This window comes from Berghia stephanieae, chromosome 4 (assembly GCF_034508935.2).
Source record: "Berghia stephanieae isolate SIO BIC M18660-M18661 chromosome 4, UCSD_Bste_1.3, whole genome shotgun sequence".
Taxonomy (NCBI): domain Eukaryota; kingdom Metazoa; phylum Mollusca; class Gastropoda; order Nudibranchia; family Aeolidiidae; genus Berghia; species Berghia stephanieae.
Genome location: NC_088363.1, coordinates 68700352 through 68718808, shown reverse-complemented (window position 1 = coordinate 68718808; position 18457 = coordinate 68700352). Strand labels below are relative to the sequence as shown.

General features: G+C 33.9%; 1 protein-coding gene across 4 annotated transcripts in view; it reads right to left on the bottom strand.

Annotated features, from left to right (window-relative positions):
* Nucleotides 1-8041: 8041 nt before the first annotated feature.
* The window catches only part of LOC144971108 (ceramide phosphoethanolamine synthase-like), a 49168-nt gene continuing 38752 nt past the window's right edge, over nt 8042-18457 (bottom strand). For all 4 annotated transcript variants that reach the window (XM_078911508.1, XM_078911506.1, XM_078911507.1 and 1 more), the window contains 4 exons: nt 12122-13070; nt 11428-11550; nt 10723-10803; nt 8042-10178 (listed from right to left, as the gene is read on the bottom strand). In XM_078911508.1, coding sequence (XP_078767634.1) covers nt 10155-10178; nt 10723-10803; nt 11428-11550; nt 12122-12943 — 1050 coding nt within the window. In that variant the 5' untranslated portion in view covers nt 12944-13070 and the 3' untranslated portion in view covers nt 8042-10154. The remainder of the gene's footprint in view (nt 10179-10722; nt 10804-11427; nt 11551-12121; nt 13071-18457) is intronic.

The following is an 18457-nucleotide window of genomic DNA, read 5'->3' as shown; positions in this document are numbered from 1 at the left end:
ATGCTTACATTATACATTAAAAATAACAAATATAATAATACATAACAGAGAGATGATTTACAAGGAAAAAAATATCATCTCCCAAAACAATAACTATGCATTTGACTGTTTCCCTCCCAGCTAGGACTCCGGCCAGCGCCAGGACAAAACCAAGTAATCTCATTCCGAGACAAAGACAGAAAGCATGTTGGAAAACAGATATAAGGGGATAGAAGACACAGTATGTACCTCCCTGCCCGCTATGGGAGGTCAGGATCCCCACCCAGGTAGAGAGGGAGAGAAAGAGAGGGAGAGAAAGAGAGGGAGAGAGAGAGAGAGAGAGAGAGAGAGAGAGAGAGAGAGAGAGAGAGAGAGAGAGAGAGAGAGAGAGAGAGAGAGAGAAAAGGGGGGGGGGGGTAGGAAGGAGAAAAGTACACGTGAATCCAAATGAAGTAAGGAGAATATTGATGAAACGGGGATCAAGGAAAACGATAACGATGATGATAAACATTAATAACGATGAAGTCGTCAACTATGGAAAAAGTATGCTGAGGCTTTGAGACGGAATTTAACATAAAGCAAATAATAATAATAATAATAATAATAATAATAATAATAATAATAATAATAATAATAATAATAATAATATATAATGATAATAAATAATAATAATAATAATAATAATAATAATAATAATAATAATAATAATAATAATAATAATAATAAATATAATAATAATAATAATAATTATAATGATAATAACAATAATAATAATAAAAAGAACAAAATTTACATTCAATTTTAAAAAAATTAATATTGTAACCGATCCCATTGTCTAGTTCAAATGCTTAGTTGTATACTTTAAAAATAAATATCTGATTTGATCCAAACTGTTACAACCTACAAATCTGTCGCATACATTAAAACAAAAACAAAACAAAACAAAAACAAAACAATTTAAAAAATAATAAATAAAACACCCTCCCCACCCCCCCCCCCCCCCCCAAATAAAAACAAAACAAACAACAACAAAAAAAGAAAAAAACAAAAAACGTTTTTTCTTTCTTTTTAAACCAGAAAACTGTCTCGTGTATTGCCGAAGCCTTAATCAATCAACTGAGGTAAAAGTTTTATGGTTTAAATCGAAAGAAAATACACGTGTTTCTTCATAAATAATAATTTACGCAATTATTGTGACACAGCAGAAGCAATCAAGGGGTGCCATTCAAAACGCCATAATAAAATACTAACCGAAATATTTTTTCCACTATAATTATTATTTTTTTTTTTTTGTATTTATAAATCTTTATTTTGTTTTGAAGAGTGTTTTATGGCGCTTGAGACAACTTAGCTGCTGGATGGCCCAAAAAAAAAAAAAGATGGCCAAATATTATATAAGTAGAATCAGCTGCAAAAATCAACCAACACATTCAACTACAATAAAAAACGAAAACAACAACAACAATAACAAAATGATAAGGTCAATCCTTTGTTATCGAGGTTCGATTACTTTAACGTGATCGGGCAATAGTTTCTTAAACTAATTATTTGTCCTATGCAGAAAAAAAAAAAGAAGGAAGCCTGAGGTTTTGCTTTCATAATTTGATACTTACAACTTATTCTAATAGAGATATACAAACAAATAATATTCACCTAACTGGTACGGATGGAAAGGAAAAAAAATCTCCTCACTAATTTTTATCATTATGATAAGAATTAAAATATCTAGACTCTAGACGAGACTGCAATGTGTTTTGTAAACTTAATGTAGAGGTTAACGGTATGTATCGTCATATTTATATATCGACACAATCAAATTTTCATTTATGATTTCATGATTAGCAAAACTCCTATTTAAGATTTCATAATTTGACAATCAAAATAGACAAACCTTAATTTCTAACTTTTTAATTTGAAAAATTAAATAAACAAAACTAATTTAATATCTATAATCTGAAAACATATGTCTCCCTCCAAGATAAGGATCCCAACCAAGGCCTGAAATAAACAGAATAGTCATGGAAACTACTTGAAATGGGACAACAGACTTTAATTTAGAAAAGTGGGCGGAGCAGGCACTTGTGTTGATAATAACAAGAAATGAAGTGAGTATGAAAGTGCCAGAAGACAATGGAGAATAAAAGTTTCGCGCCCGCAAAGGGGGCTCGAACCCGCGACCTTACTGGTACAACAACTCCGCCTGACCGGGGAGAGCGTGTCTCTACCGTATGAGTTATCCACCACTCGAGACAGATAGAGAGGGATAAATAGCTTAAATCCCTGAACAACTAGGATTTATATTGTTTTTAGAGGTTTCGCTTGCAGCACTTTTAGGTCATTTCAGTGTTAGTAAAAACGAAGATGATGAGGGAAAGGTTTTAGATCTGGAGTTAAAAGCACTAAAGAAAAGGTAAGACGAAGGGAACTGGTTCAAAAAGGGAAGATTCCATGAGCAATCTATCAATGTGCCTATTTTGACACTACTTAAATTACAAAGTACAGATTCAAAACTAAAAACTAAAATAGTACATAACAGAGAGTTGACTTTCGAGGAAAATAAATACCATCTCTCAAAAAAAAAAGGGACCATACATTCAACTGCCCCATTCTCAGCTAAGGATTCTTGCCAGGACCAGGAAAAACCTGGCAATGCCAAATTAGAACAAAGAAGAAAGCAATATGGAAAGGGAAAACAGATAAAGGGAGATTGACGAAATAAGTGAAAGCTCTGCCAACTTCAGAGGTCAAAAGACCCCAACCCAGCAGGACAACTAATACTAATAGCCCCAACCACTATTGTGCATCGATCGTTTAATCTGCATGTCTGTAAAAGATTCTATATAAATGTAATAGTCATTAAATTACAAAAAAAAAAACAAACAAACAACCCAAAAACCCCAAACAAAAACCCCCCTAAAAACCAAAACTAAAATGATATTTGGAAGGAAGACAATCTCAGAAATCCAAAAACGTTCAAATACAACTTACATACTTAGTCTATGAAATTTGCCAAGATTTCATTTTAGAGGGAATAATTTTGGTAGGTAAAAAGAAATAGGAAGTTTGGGATAAATAATAAATGGAATTCTTGAGTTCAAGCTATAAAAATTATGTTCAACTTACTGAGTCAGTGTATTTTTTAAACAGAAGAAACATTTTTAAAATCATAAAACAAACTAATAAAACTAATTTTTAAAAAACAAAACATTAAAAAAAACAAAACAAGAAAAGTAATCAAACAAAACCAAAATGTTCATCATAGTCATTTCGCTATCACTATCAGCAGGACTTTGTTTTACTGGAACGATTCTGATATACAATAAACCTTGTTCATATTCATAGCAAATCAGATGACAAGCATTATCTGTATAAAATGAATGAGGAAACTGTCCTTAACACTCCCTATTTGTAAAACTATCTGATATATCCAACATGACACTATAATGTGATTTTATGCTACATTTTTTCCCTTCTCTCAACAATAAAGACAAAAAGATTATGTGTGCAGTCGCCTAACAGGCAAGACGTGTTTCGTTGTGTTGTGTAAGTCTTGTGATATTTTAGCAGAATTTTTAACGTATTATAGATCAAGCCTCTGATCGTGCATTTATTCATGCTGCTCCCACTGTCTGGAATTCTTCATCATTTAGTGTTAGGAGCTGGGTTGTGGATTCCCAGTCATCTTATAAAAAGAAATTAAAATCTCATCTGATGAGATGCTCACTAGATTAAATAAAACATCCTACTTAATATACAATATAATCTTTTTTAAATCCTACAATTATATTGCTCACATATAAGTATGCAAGATAACTCTTAATCCAACATCAGAATTCTCACAGCAAATAATCTCCCTTCATTTGCCACTATTGTTTAAATGTTCGGATATGATTTAAATTCAATAATTCATAATACCTACTTTTCCTCTCTGTATGTATATGCGCGCAAGTGTGTGTGTGTGAGTGTGTGTGTGTGTGTGGGGGGGGGGGGTGTCATTGTGCGGTATATGTGTGTGCTCTTATATTACTGTGTGTGTGTCTGTGTGTGTGTACACAAATGTTTATAAGGATGTTTTAGTTTTGTGTGCCTGTGCTGTTTTGTCAACGGGATTGGGTGTTATAAAAATAAACTTTATTATTATTATTGTTTTGTTTTTTGTTTTTAAGGGTTTTACGGCGCTTGCAACACATTTAGGTTATATCAGCGCAGTAAAAAGGAAGAAAATTGGATAGTAGAAAGTTCTAGAATTACAAGTAAAGCAGCCAAGAGAAAGTAAGACATAGGGGAACTGGGAACAAATAGGGATCAGATGTAGATTCCAAGAGCATACCACCAATGTACTTAGTTTGAGATCACCTATAAGTCTCATCCGGACACAAGCACAAAATCCAACAAAGAGGAATACACTCAAATGCTTACATTATACATTTAAAATAACAATTAATAATACATAACAGAGAGATGATTTACAAGGAAGAAAATATCATCTCCCAAAACAATAACTATGCATTTGACTGTTTCCCTCCCAGCTAGGACTCCGGCCAGGGCCAGGACAAAACCAAGTAATCTCATTCTAAGACAAAGACAGAAAGCATGTTGGAAAACAGATATAAGGGGATAGAAGACACAGTATGTACCTCCCTGCCCACTATGGGAGATTATTATTATTAAATTCTGCCTATTACTGAAACAAAAAAGAAAAATATATAGCAATCAAAAATGTTTTGAAGTAATAAAATACAATTCAGCAATTATCTCAAATAAAGCGTCTGAAAATCAAATTACAATGACATTTAAAAACATTCAACTTACAAATGGATCTAGGGTAAAAAGACTTGAGAGAAAACAATGTCAAGCAACTAAGTAGAATAAAATACACTATCTATGGTTTAGATAAAATGAATTCTGTGAAAGAAACCTCAATCTCTTAACAACTTGCATGCAACCAATCAGAATTGTTCATTCAACAGTCCACAATCCATAACAATAATACAAAAAAAAAACCCGGCAACAGTGACTTATGTTACTTTTATATGCATTTAGATATTAGATCATTAGAAGTGATAAGCCCATTGTGCCTTTAAAAAAAAAGTCACCTCATTGAAGCCAGTTAAGTATATCCATCCATTTCATATGGTAAAATACTCCAAGAGAACATATTGGAAATAATTTAAGTTGTGACCTTGAGTTCTAATACCATGATAGTGACCATGACAAATTTTTATTTCAGAGAAATGCACGACAAATCAAAAATGGGAAAATTATTCGTAAACATAAGTTTTAGGAAAGACAACATGAAAATAAACCCAAAACAAAAACAGAAACAAAAGAAACTAAAGACCACAAGGGAAAAAAAAACAACAAAAAAAAACAAAAAACAGGAAACATTAAACCCACACACATAATAGATACAGTAAACTTTGGATACAAAATACGGTAAAGTTAAATTCACAATCCAAACTTACATCTAAACACAGCAAGTGTTCAAAATAGTTTGAAATTAATACAACCTGAATAGAATAACACGAACTCTCGTCTGCACATTCACTCCATTTCAAATCCTCATTTAAATAATAGCGATTAAAAAGATATGACATTTGATTATTACAAATAAAATATAGACATTGGTATATGAGGAAATCAATACTATTTCAAATACAATAAATGGTTAGAAAATGAGGATCATGTAGATTATAAAACGACAAAATAAATCATATGGTTTGCATGTAAATGCTAATGGAGAGACGTGATTTCTCCTTTGGATAATAAAACAACTATATTGTTTTAGAAATCCTGTTCGATAAATCTGTCATTAAGCAATCAAAATCCTTCATCATAATATCATGTCTAGAATTAAAACAATGCCATATTAACAGAAAACACATCAACTAGAAAGGTTTTTATGTAAAGAAAGGTATTTTAAACAATTTGTATCAAATGTTTGGGTGAATTCAGTGGTCAAAAGAGTTGTCACTTCTAATAATGGGTAAATTATAGTTTGTTTTAATTTAATGGAAAAAAACAGACAAATAAACAAACAAAAACTAACAAAAAATAAAATAAAATAAAACCTCATATAATTTTAAGTCAATGTAACCAAGATTGATATATTCTGTTTCCAATCTCGTAAAGAAATTTAAAAAAAGTGTATATTAATTCCTGCAAAAAGAGATTTAAGTTACACGCTCTTTTACATTTCGAAGGAAGCACATTTGTGGTTGTCTTCCACACATTAACTTTCTCAGCAATATTCCAAGGTCATAACGAACCAAAACACAAAACAAACAAAAAAAACCCCAAATGAAACAAACAAAACAACAAAACAAAAAAACATAAGCCCCCCCCCCCCCCCCAACAAATCAATAGAAAAAAACAAAACAAAAACAAACAAAACAAATAAACGAAAAACTACAAAAGCAATTTGCCAATATTAAGAAACTATCGCAGAGAACTGGATAGCAGCCTCTTACTCTTATCAAATGGATCTTTTTCAGAAATCACAATGTCCAAGTCATTTAAATGTAATATTCTGATTAACAAATGCATATAACTATAACTTTAGTAGATCGGCAGAGTCTTGTTTTTACAATATCATCCACCTAAGATTTTTATCTAAAAGTACAATATCTATTTTATTTTTTAAAGACAAATATATAACAAAGTGAAATTCAATGTCATAGACTCTAAAACAAATAAGTTGGCAATCTCTCCCCTATCCCCCCCCCCCCCCCCCCCCCCCCCCCCCCGCCGCCCTCCTTTTCCCATTAACTTTTGCATTACAATACTATGGAATATCAAAAGTCAAGCTGCGTTAAGGCTCAATTCCAGCATATTGCCTGTTATCTGACACAGTTCACTCCCACTAAAATATTAGATAACTGAACACAGTAGACTTTGGATAAGACGATTCCACAGAAAAAAAACCTGACGTAACCGAAAATCAACTTAATTGGAGTATAACCAAAAAAATCTTTCTTATAATTAAAGACACCTCTCAAATTCGAACATCATGTTGACAACCAAAGAATCACAACTAACCAAGTCTTAATGAGCTTATCAGCACAGCTTGATTATTAAGCAATTTTCAATGCACACAGGACGATCACTGAAGAAAATTTGAAAAACTTTTGTCTTATGGATACGACCGTTCCTTTGCCGTATTGTGACAATGATAGATATCAAAATGAACAGTTAGGTATTGAAGTACCACTGATTTTTTTCTCTGTCTTGCCAGGCATTGTTTCATATAAACATTTCCAGAATTTTATTATACACTAATGCCTGATCCCAAATTTGTCACTCAGAGAATTGTAAGAATTTATGGTAAAGAAGTAATATGCCAAAAAAGCTAACAAAAACACTTAGCTTTTCTTCAAAATCTGGTATGGTGCCTGAATGTAAGTCAGATTATAATCGTTATTCAGACATTAACGTTTGATGCCAAAATTCCCATTCACTGATAAATCAAATTGTTGGCTAAACTGAGTGTTGAATAAGTGGCAGTAGACTGTATTGAAGAAGGCCTTGGGAAAGTTGAACAATCCAATAAACTTACATGGAAGTTGAGTTAACATAAATATTTTTTTAAAACGAAGAAATGACAGTAGTTATAAACATACGCAAATCGTTTTTTAAAAAAATGGTTTAATAAAAAAAAACAATTGGAAAAGAACAACAAAAAATGAATTGTTCCATAAATGAATAAATTCACAAATCAATTTAACTTAAGTTGGGTATTTTTGTTACATGAAAGTACATATCTTATAAAGGTTAAGTATGTTGTGGTATAATGAATTGGTTTTCCATTTACTCAACAAGTTTCAAACTTAAACAGGACGCATTAAGAAAGATTTAAGTTTGAAAACACATTGGACGAATTTGTGATGACTAAATAACGTTTGCCAATTCTATGATCCTCAGAATACGAAGAATTGTTTGAAAATCATGATATACTGAATAATTAACAATTTAAAATTAAAATTATTACAATCATAAACCAAACTTACAATGAAATAACATCAATAAATAAGTAGATGTATACAAACAATATCAAAACTGCATATTTTTCTATAATATTTTAATGATACAACTATTATGTCCCAGCAAACTATGTGGATCGAATTAAATTTTTTCAGATTGAGCCATTGTGAGTGAACGACTATTATTAATTTTTAATACTTCCCCACTAGCATTCATGCCATTTCTGAAATAAAATTATGATGTGACCTGTATAAAAAGACAGGTTAATTTTTGTTTGTTTTTTAAGGGTTTTACGGCGCTTGCAACACATTTAGGTTATATCAGCGCCAGTAAAAAAGAAGAAAATGGGATAGTAAAAAGTTCTAGAATTACAATTAGAGCACCCAAGAAAAAGTACGACATAGGGGAACTGGGATCAAATAGGGATCAGATGTAGATTCCAAGAGCATACCACCAATGTACTTAGTTTGAGATCACCTATAAGTCTCATCCGAACACAAGCACAAAATCCAACAAAGAGGAATACACTCAGATGCTTACATTATACATTCAAAATAACAAATATAATAATACATAACAGAGAGATGATTTACAAGGAAAAAAATATCATCTCCAAAAACTATAACTATGCATTTGACTGTTTCCCTCGCAGCTAGGACTCCGGCCAGGGCCAGGACAAAACCAAGTAATCTCATTCCAAGACAAAGACAGAAAGCATGTTGGAAAACAGATATAAGGGGATAGAAAACACAGTATGTACCTCCCTGCCCACTATGACAGACAGGAACCCCACCCAGAAAAGACAGGTTAGCTGATGTTTTGAAATTAATTGGAAATACTAATACATATTATATATCTCTCCAATATTCAGCTAATGACTGTCGACAATTATATGGTTGTATTTCTGACCTTGCTCAATCTTTGCAACTTTCAACAGGATTGCCAATTCAGGAGGAAAAAATTGACTAAACGTTTACACAAATACATTGACCAACCCACCCCTGTGCAAGCGCTGAACTCCAGTAAAAAGACATTATGTACTTCCTTTTTTTGTTTTTGGTTTAGCAGGTGATTGGAAAATATACTGATAGTTTATAACATACTGAATTCCGTAAATATACGGAAAATTGGCATCCTTGTTTCAAGAGAACGAATAATCAACTTTTAACATTTTACTACAGTGATTATATCACTGACATAAAAATAATCTTCATTCCACACTATAATTTACATTTGTAATATACCTTGGCAATAGAATAAATATGGTTTGCATTTAGTTTTGTTTGGTGATAAGGGTAAGAAAAAAACTCTTTTGAAGACTAATTCTTATCAAAACTTGAATGCAACACTGACTGACATACCATGAAAACTTGAGAATCCAGACGTGTTTTATTCATATAGGAAAATCACCCAGTTATAAAAGCAGACCAGAATTAACACCAAGTGATGAGGTACGTCTTTAAAATAAATAAATCTGAATTCTACTGATATTGAATCAGAAAAAAAGGTATTTTCCTATGTACATTTTACTAAATATTGATTGCAATAAGGTTATAAACAACAACAAATTTAATCTCATTTATACCTTTTTTTAGGCTCCTACCAACATGAAAAAAATCCACTCTTCAATTATTGAAATAAAATACTTGTTGATTTTTAGACACTATAAAAGAAACGTCTGGCATTTGCAAAGAAAATATAGAGTGGCCATAGCGATTCAATATTTCTACTCCATTTATCATCATGAAGAATCATTCTGCAGCATTATAGGCATTTGGTCCTGCTTGAAATTCTAGTCACAAAGGAAAAATACAAATAGAAGTGAGACTAGTTAATGATTAGTATGAATTCAATAATTATCACGGTTGTTGCTGGTGACAAAAATGGACATGATTGCCCTCTTCACAAGATTTTGATTATTTGATTTCAAAATCACAGCAATCATGAAGATTATGATGATGATGAGGATGACGATGTGGATTAATTATTCAAGAGGCACAAAGAACAAGACAGTGTGAAAGTCACAGCAATGAAATGGAAACCTTATGTATGAAGGGCATTGGGGGAGGAGGAATTGGTTGTGGAGTGGGTGGGGGATGTAATAAGAGATGATGAATGACGCAGAATGATATGGAGATGGGACTGGGAGGGGGAGATGGGGATGGGCAAACGATGGTTAGAAGCTGCTGCTGTGGCTACAGATTGAGGGCAGTCCGTACCTGAAAACAGAAAAGAAAAATAAACGTCAAACATTTCATTTGAGTAAAGTCAAAAATGTTCATGTTTTATCTATAAACTCCAGGTACAAAGATAAACATGATGTATATAACCTCGCTGGAGTCATGATAGTCGTTATCAATCTGAAGTGCTTTGTGTATGATGATAGTGGTATAACATGTGATGCGTTATAATGCGTTTTAAAAAAATAATCCTATCTTTCTTTACAAAGAGACAACGGTTCCAATCAATGAGCAATGCCAATAAAGACTACAGACAGGTAGAAAATTCATCCCAAAATCAAAGTATAATTTGAAGATCAGTGAATGGACATTTCCTTTTGTTCAAGAAATATTTAGCTCCATTTATCTGCTTGTAAAAAAACCTGAATCAGAGGTTTTAGAAGTAAACAACCAAGTTCCTTTCTGTGTTTTAAGAAGTAAACATTTCATGTCACATATCAATATAAACTCGGATTCTGTTAGCTAATGCTATGTTAATTGTAACACAATAATTGTAAATTGTAACATGCCAAATTTTACTCACATGTTGAACATAGATAAGGCTGACAATGTATAATCCCACTATGATTCCCAGCAGAATGTATTGGGTATAATTAAGAAATTCCTGGGGATAGAAGATTACAAGAAATAAATAGATAAATAAAAATCATCAATATCTTCCGATCAATATGTTTTTTCAATTAAAATTCAGTTCCATCATAATATAACATCAGACAATCAGACTTAACTATTTAAAATAAAAAGATGCAGATTTAGTCTCTTATTTTCTCATGAAATGGATTTTCGAATTTCATGCTTTATCTTAAACTTCAGAACTATGTTTCCTTATAAAAATGGGGAGTGTTTTGAAGGAACATCAATGAGCTGATCATTTGACCTAAATGTTTGAGAAATGAGAAAGCATGACGCATGTGGTAGCACGATTATGAAGAGAAGTTTTGTTTACAATCCGTTCCCTGATCCAAATATTTGATTTGCAGCTGCATTACTTGCTATCACAAGAAATCCTTTTGATAGACAAATACCAGCCAATAACAGTACATTTCTTTAAAAGAAGATAAAAAAGACATTGAAAATGCTTCTACACAGCTAAAAGCGGCAGACTATAAAAGGTTTGAATAATGATGAAAGCAACAACTTCAAAAAGAGAAATTACATTGACAATGCTTAAATGTTGTTTCCGTACAGAATTATGACTATAAAAGTGTCATCATCATTGCTAGCTTACCCAGACTTTATCAAGGAAAATAGGGATAAGAAAATATTGGAGCACAGCCTGACCCTCCAACACTCTCCACATGTAAAACAGGAACATGGCCGTTGAAGAGTGACACATTTGAAACTGTAAAACCTGTGAGGAAAAAAATAAAATAAAATAAAATAAATAAATAATTTTTTTAAAAAAAGAAGAAGACTCCTTTTATTTCTGAGAATAAAAGAGTTTATCACAGAAAGGTTTATTTTATTGAAAGAAAAACAACAAACAAACCAACACCAAACTCTGAATGTTTGATACATTTGTGCTCTGGAGTTATTGATGAAAAGAATAGAAGATTGCGTTGGTCTGATAAAGTAAATAAATGAATGAGAAAGATTTCAAGGTAAGATAATTCTCTTTTATTACCAAAAAGAAATAAATAAATAAATTTTTTTATCATTTCATTGATATCAAGTTTATTACTGGTAAAAAAAAAACTGAGTACCTGGCTGTTATCAGCGTTCTCTCTGTCCGAAAAAGATTGTATTATCGTCTAACAGGCAGCATGTCTCATCCTACATATTAAGGGTCGCTGTTGGCCAGGGACCCCTTGTAGAGTGCTGTGAGCACATTTAGTGGATATTGCGCTATATAAAAAAGCTCCATTAAAGCAGATACCTTTCTGCTACCAATGAAAAAAAAAAAAGTAATTTAAATTACTTACCGAAATCTGAGGATTTTTCAAATCCTCTTGAAAAATCAGCCTAAAGTCACCAACTATCAAGTCCCAGCACTTTCCAGCAGCTGCTAAAGCAAGTCCAAAGCAAAGAACCTTCCAGAAAACATATTTCTTGCTGTACGTTTCCCCTCTACCATTGCCTGTGCTATGATGTCCATTTGTGGCCATTCCTGGTTTTGAAATTGTGGCCTCTTGTGTTTTATTCCAAGATGGAAGTTCTTGCTTGTATGGGTCGAATCTTTTCCACAAGTAAAAGAGTATTCCAAAACAGAGAAAGACTCCACCGAGGACATCGCAATTGGTGTCCACATAGTATCCTATTGTCGATCGTACAGATTGGAACTGTAAGTGTGTGTTGGATTGTGATCGATACACAACACCATCAAATGCATCCAGCCATGTTCTGACTTGAAATATGAGCACACCAATTCGACGATCGTAAAGATTTTCAGAGGCAACAAATTTTCCGGACAATAACGCTAAAAATAAATGAGTGAAGGAGATAACATTCGGTGTGATGAAGGTAAAGGTTGTTGAAAATTTAGTAAACATATCAAAGTACTCCGCAGACGGACTGATGATGTATTGACTTGTATGGTCATTCATCAAAGCTTTGACAGAGAGGTGAGTAAAAGGGGAATACATTTCATCGGGAGGGCCAGGTTTGGAGTCCTCTACAATGTTGACATTTCTAAATCTCATGAAGAGGATTATGTCCATCACGATGTAGTAGGAAATGATGAGAACTCCCAAGAACATGCAAGACGTCTTGGCATCCCGGAACATGGGCAGGCCCAGGAGTGCCATGGTGCCAGAATTTTCACACAAGACACGCCGAGGACAGGAGGGGAGGGGGTTGAAGAAAAAAGAAATGCCTGGTAGCGATCTCCACCCTGACCCGCTGCTGCTGCTGCTAGGGGTGCTAGTCCGTGGGCTGGAATGAAAAAAAAAAAGGAAATTAAGAAGTGACAATGTGTTTTATTAGCATAAAAGGATTCAGACCACCTGTACAACAAAACTGAAAAAATAGGTTTAATAAAAAAAAGTTGTGTATTTCTTATTTAAACACAACAATATAAAAACAATTTCTTATTTAAACACAACAATATAAAAACAAACAGAAAACAAACAAACAAAAAACTAACAATCAAACGAATATAAACAAACAATCATAACACATAAAAAAAAAAAAAGAAAAAAAAAGAAAAAGATATATGAATATGTTTCAAGATTTAGAAAAACTGTAATCAGCAGCAGAATAATAAAGAGTTTTTTTTTTTTTTTTTTTTTTTTTTAAAAGATGTATTAAAAAAATAATAATACAAAAACAAAAAACAACATTTTTTTGGCTGATCATTGTAGTATGTATTATATGAAATAACAAGTTTGAGAATCAAACGTGTTATTAATTAATAATACATACACCTTCTTCCTTCTGCACAAGAGATCACGAGGACAGCGTGATACATGTCTATAAATAGGCTGTAAATAGGATTCAATAGTAAGATGTCACGTCGCCCAGCAACGGCAAGCAGCTTGGTTCTAAACAAAGAAAATCGGTACTTTTTACTCTTCATGCTGGCTATAACTTTTTATATGTCATGTGATCAGAATGTATAAAAGTCAAAACATGATCATATTTATGTTTTTTTCCTCTGGATACACTTTTATGCTCGTTGGAGAAATATTTCATAAGGGCGTCCGTCATTGTTCCGATAGTTTAGAGCCAGTTACTAAGTTACTATGCGTCATTACGAGGGAAATGACGTCATGATTGTTGGAAGTACATTCATTTTCGTCTCCGTTCGGTTCCAGTTATCCAGTGAATAACCTGTGTGTGATTGACGCTATACATTTCTGCAATTCACTCACAACAAAATTATGAAACATTCCAGCACACTAAACTACGTGTAACATAAGACTTTTATATCACTATTTATACATTTACTTAGTGAGAACTAAATACACAAAAGGTGTTCCACAAACAATAACAGAGAAACTCTCTCTCTCTCTCTCTCTCTCTCTCTCTCTCTCTCTCTCTCTCTCTCTCTCTCTCTCTCTCTCTCTCTCTTATTACTCCATGGTTAGTAGACACACAGACACACACACAGACAGACAGAGAGAGAGAGAGAAAGAGAGAGAGAGAGAGAGAGAGAGAGAGAGAGAGAGAGAGAGAGAGAGAGATAAAAGATAGATATATAGATAGATAGATAGAGAGCACTCCAGTTATAAGTAGAACTGTATAAGCGAATAATAACAACTATTAGTCTGCATTTAGCTAAAGGTTAGACTGAGATCGCATTCGGTTAATGGACACACACACACACACAAATACAGACACACACACATATATATATAGATAGTATGCAGATGACGTCACTCAGGCCTTTGTTATTGTTTTTGCCATCCGCGTTTGTGAGTTGTTCTCACTAAACTGTATTAACCAGACTATAAAAGTTCATGGTTACACAGAGTTTGTGTGTTGGTTCGTTATACTTCCGGATGGCAATGTTGTGAACTCCTTGGCCAAGCGCATTATCTATTATATATAATATATATATATATATATATATATATATATATATATATATATATATAATATACATACAAATCAAATTCCCTTTACTCGTTCCTCAGGCTGATATGTCCCGGGCGTAAACTGCAATACAATTCCCCAAAAGTGAGTAATCGGGGCTAAGCTTCTCGTTCTAGACCCCCCCCCCCCAAAAAAAAAAAAGAGCAAAAAAACAAAAAAAAAACAAAAACAAAAACAAAAATAAAAAACACAACCCCCCCCCTCGAACACAGGACCATCTGGAGTAAATGTAATTCTCATCCAGTCAGACACTTATTCACATCGTATTCTTCTCAGAAAATCAATCTATTCAAACAGACGTACCATCTGAAGATTATTTATCCATTTAATTTTAACTTATTTATTCATTTAAAGAAATACAAGGAGCAGATACACCGCGCTTTGAATAACCATGAAAATGAATCACCAACGCAATGACAATGTGAAACTCGAGAGTGTTTTATTTTGGTGAAAAAGAAAACCAGAGTTGTGACACAGTGACAAAGGACAAATAATAACTTTTTATGATTGTATTTATAGTTTAAAGCATAACGTACCGTTTTTCAAAGCGGATCTCTCTCTCTCTCTCTCTCTCTCTCTCTCTCTCTCTCTCTCTCTCTCTCTCTCCCCCCCCCCCCCTTCTTCTTTAATACACTTTTTTCACATTGCCAGTGCGATGGCTGGAATGTGGACACTAATAGATATGCTGTACCAACTCGCTCATCACCCCCGTCATATTCAAAGATTTACATTCATAATAATATATTATTATTAGATGTTTACAGGGCACTTGTGCCACAATAACGCGTTGGGCGTATAATATTATATCCATTTATACTACACTATAGTAGTATAGTCGACACACAGATAAAGGGACGCCCAAAGTAGATGGTGGGATAAGATAAAGGATGATAATAAGAAAGAACTGGGCATGGAGAAAGATGCGCTGAACCGAAATGCATGGAGATGGAGCATTCATTATGGCAACCTTGAAAAATGCGGGATAAGCTGAAAGAAGATTTATTTAATACTATATAATAAGGTGAATGGATGCTGATATGGGGGTGATTGATTTTAATAGGTATGCCTATAAATCTGAGGGATCGGATTCGGAGATTGCTCCTAAAGCCTAGGCGTTTAAAATCTTGGCCAGTGACTTATCTATCCCGTGACGTTTGGTATCCAGGGACTCCATCTATACTTAACACATCATCTCATCATTCCATTGTCAATGACGTGATACGATCAAAGACCAAGCCGAAACGTTAACCCGACCAACCGGATGAACTAACCCAGCCATTAATTAAAAAGGTGCGACGAGGAAAAGCTGTCCAAGAAGATACAAAGATGCTTGACGACCAATAAATTAATTAGTCAACTCCTAGTTCTGCCGTACTCTGGAAAAACACTATTTGAAAACTTGGCCAGAAAACTCTCCTTTTAATATAGATCGATTTTAATGACTCTGATCTTGGCAAAAACTCTCTAACCTGGGACTTCCCGAAGAGTACCCACTGGATTCTAGCATGCTCTCGGGAGAGGCCAAAAAAAAAGTGCTGGAATCCAAGCGTGCCTAAATCCGATGCTCATGGGATGTATTAAACAAATATAATTCAGATAAAACCCAGCCCTGCGTTCAATATTGCAGAGCGTGTTGGAATTGGGCGTGCTAGAAATATCTATCGAGTAAGTACTTTAAGTACGCCCGCCCCTAAGAGCTTGGAGCTCACATTGCATGAGATGTTGGCGCAATTGCAATCTAGATGTACACTATTATTAAAAACTCGATGAAATGTAACTTATAATTGCACCACATGCCTACTTTATTACTAACCTTCGGTATCAAATAAACATGGAGTTTAACGCGATGGAAAAATTTAGAAGCCTGTAGTTGCAAAAATATAAATGATCAAAGACTGAAAATTTTCCACCTTAAAAAAAAAAAGTAATCCTTTAGAGCCATTGGACCTTGAGTTTATCCCGGTTGCTATAGCGTGAAACGGACGATATCAATTGCGTGCTATCCTTTGAATATGATGCTAGTCTATGCTATGATGCTACATTCCGCCAAATCTAACAGACTCAGCTACCCATTGATTGCTGGGTGGACAGGGGGGTCAGAAAAAATATCGAGTGCACCCGGGATCGATCTTAGTCCCTTTGCGTGTGAAGCGAGTGCTCTACCAACAGAAGTTTACCACCATCAAAGCCATTTATTGAAATCTGTGTACATAATTTTATCAAGATAATATAATGAAACATATTGATTCCACAATTGTTTTAATAATTGGAAGGCATATTTGTCATATCGAATATTTGGGATATAATTCTCGAATGTCAATGCCATCTGTTGGTCCCCGATTTTGCTTTATGATATTGCATAACCAACACCCCCCCCCCCCCCCGTGATCCAACTTATTTTCTAATGTATTAAATAATGATTTGTTCCCGTGTATTTTGAATTGACTCTTTTGGCTCTGCTTCTGTAGACTGTAGTCCATTGGGTACGAATCAGGACTCACTGGAGGCCATTACCTTTTGAAATAAATATGTGATTCTGCTTTGTATTGAAAACAGTGTTAGAAGAAAAAAAATATTCCAGACTCTATCCCGATCCGCCATTAGTTTTTCAACTTTCTACACAAGTCAAACAACACTGCTAGATACAAGATGGGGGTAACATTCTACATACGTCAAACAACACTGTTAGAAACGAGACGGGGGGTACTTTCTACACAGGTCAAACAACACAAGACGCTAGAAACAAGACGGGGGTAACTTTCTACACAAGTCAAACAACACAAGACGCTAGAAATAAGACGGGGGTAACTTTCTACACAAGTCAAACAACACAAGACGTTAGAAACAAGACGGGGGTAACTTTCTACAAACGTCAAATAACACTGTTAGAAACGAGACTGGGGGTAACTTTCTACAAAAGTCAAACAACACAAGACGCTAGAAACAAGACGGGGGTAACTTTTTACACAAGTCAAACAACACAAGATACTAGAAATGAGACGGGGGGTAACTTTTTACACAAGTCAAACAACACAAGACGCTAGAAATGAGACGGGGGGTAACTTTCTAAACAACACAAGGGAGCGTTCACATATTACGTCATCAGCTAGGGGGGGAGGGGGGGTCTACCAAATGTTGACATGTGTTGACATGGGGGAGGGGGGGGGGGGGGTCAGACCCAAGATGATGTCATCAAAACATAGGCAAATTAAGCCTATTTCAAAGTTTGTTCCTTTCAAAACAGCTAAAGATAAATTGCTATGATGAGTATTGCCCATCTCTCAAGAAACAAGATGGGAAAGGGGAATCACTTCTCAAAAGGCGAACTTGCCCTAAATGTTCATTGTATCACTCCTCGATCACAGCAATGAAAGACCATTCACGAAAATGCGGCATACAAGAAGAACAGCAAATGGGAGAAAATGATGACGATGAAGATGAAATTGATGATACTATTTATAGTACATTGCCAGAGGTCCAAGGCAGAAACATTTTTGAATCAATTAATTTTATGTTTGGAAATTGAAACAGAAATTCATTCCACTAAAAAACTAATATGCTATAAAATAATTTGCCTCCTATACTATTTTAAATTACACTTTCTGAATTTTTTAAATAGCACCTGCACCAAGTAGCCTAATTTAAATAATGTTTGTTAGATTTTATCTTTGCAAATTTAAATTTTATGTCCCCATTGTATCGTAAAACATAAATTATCAACAGTT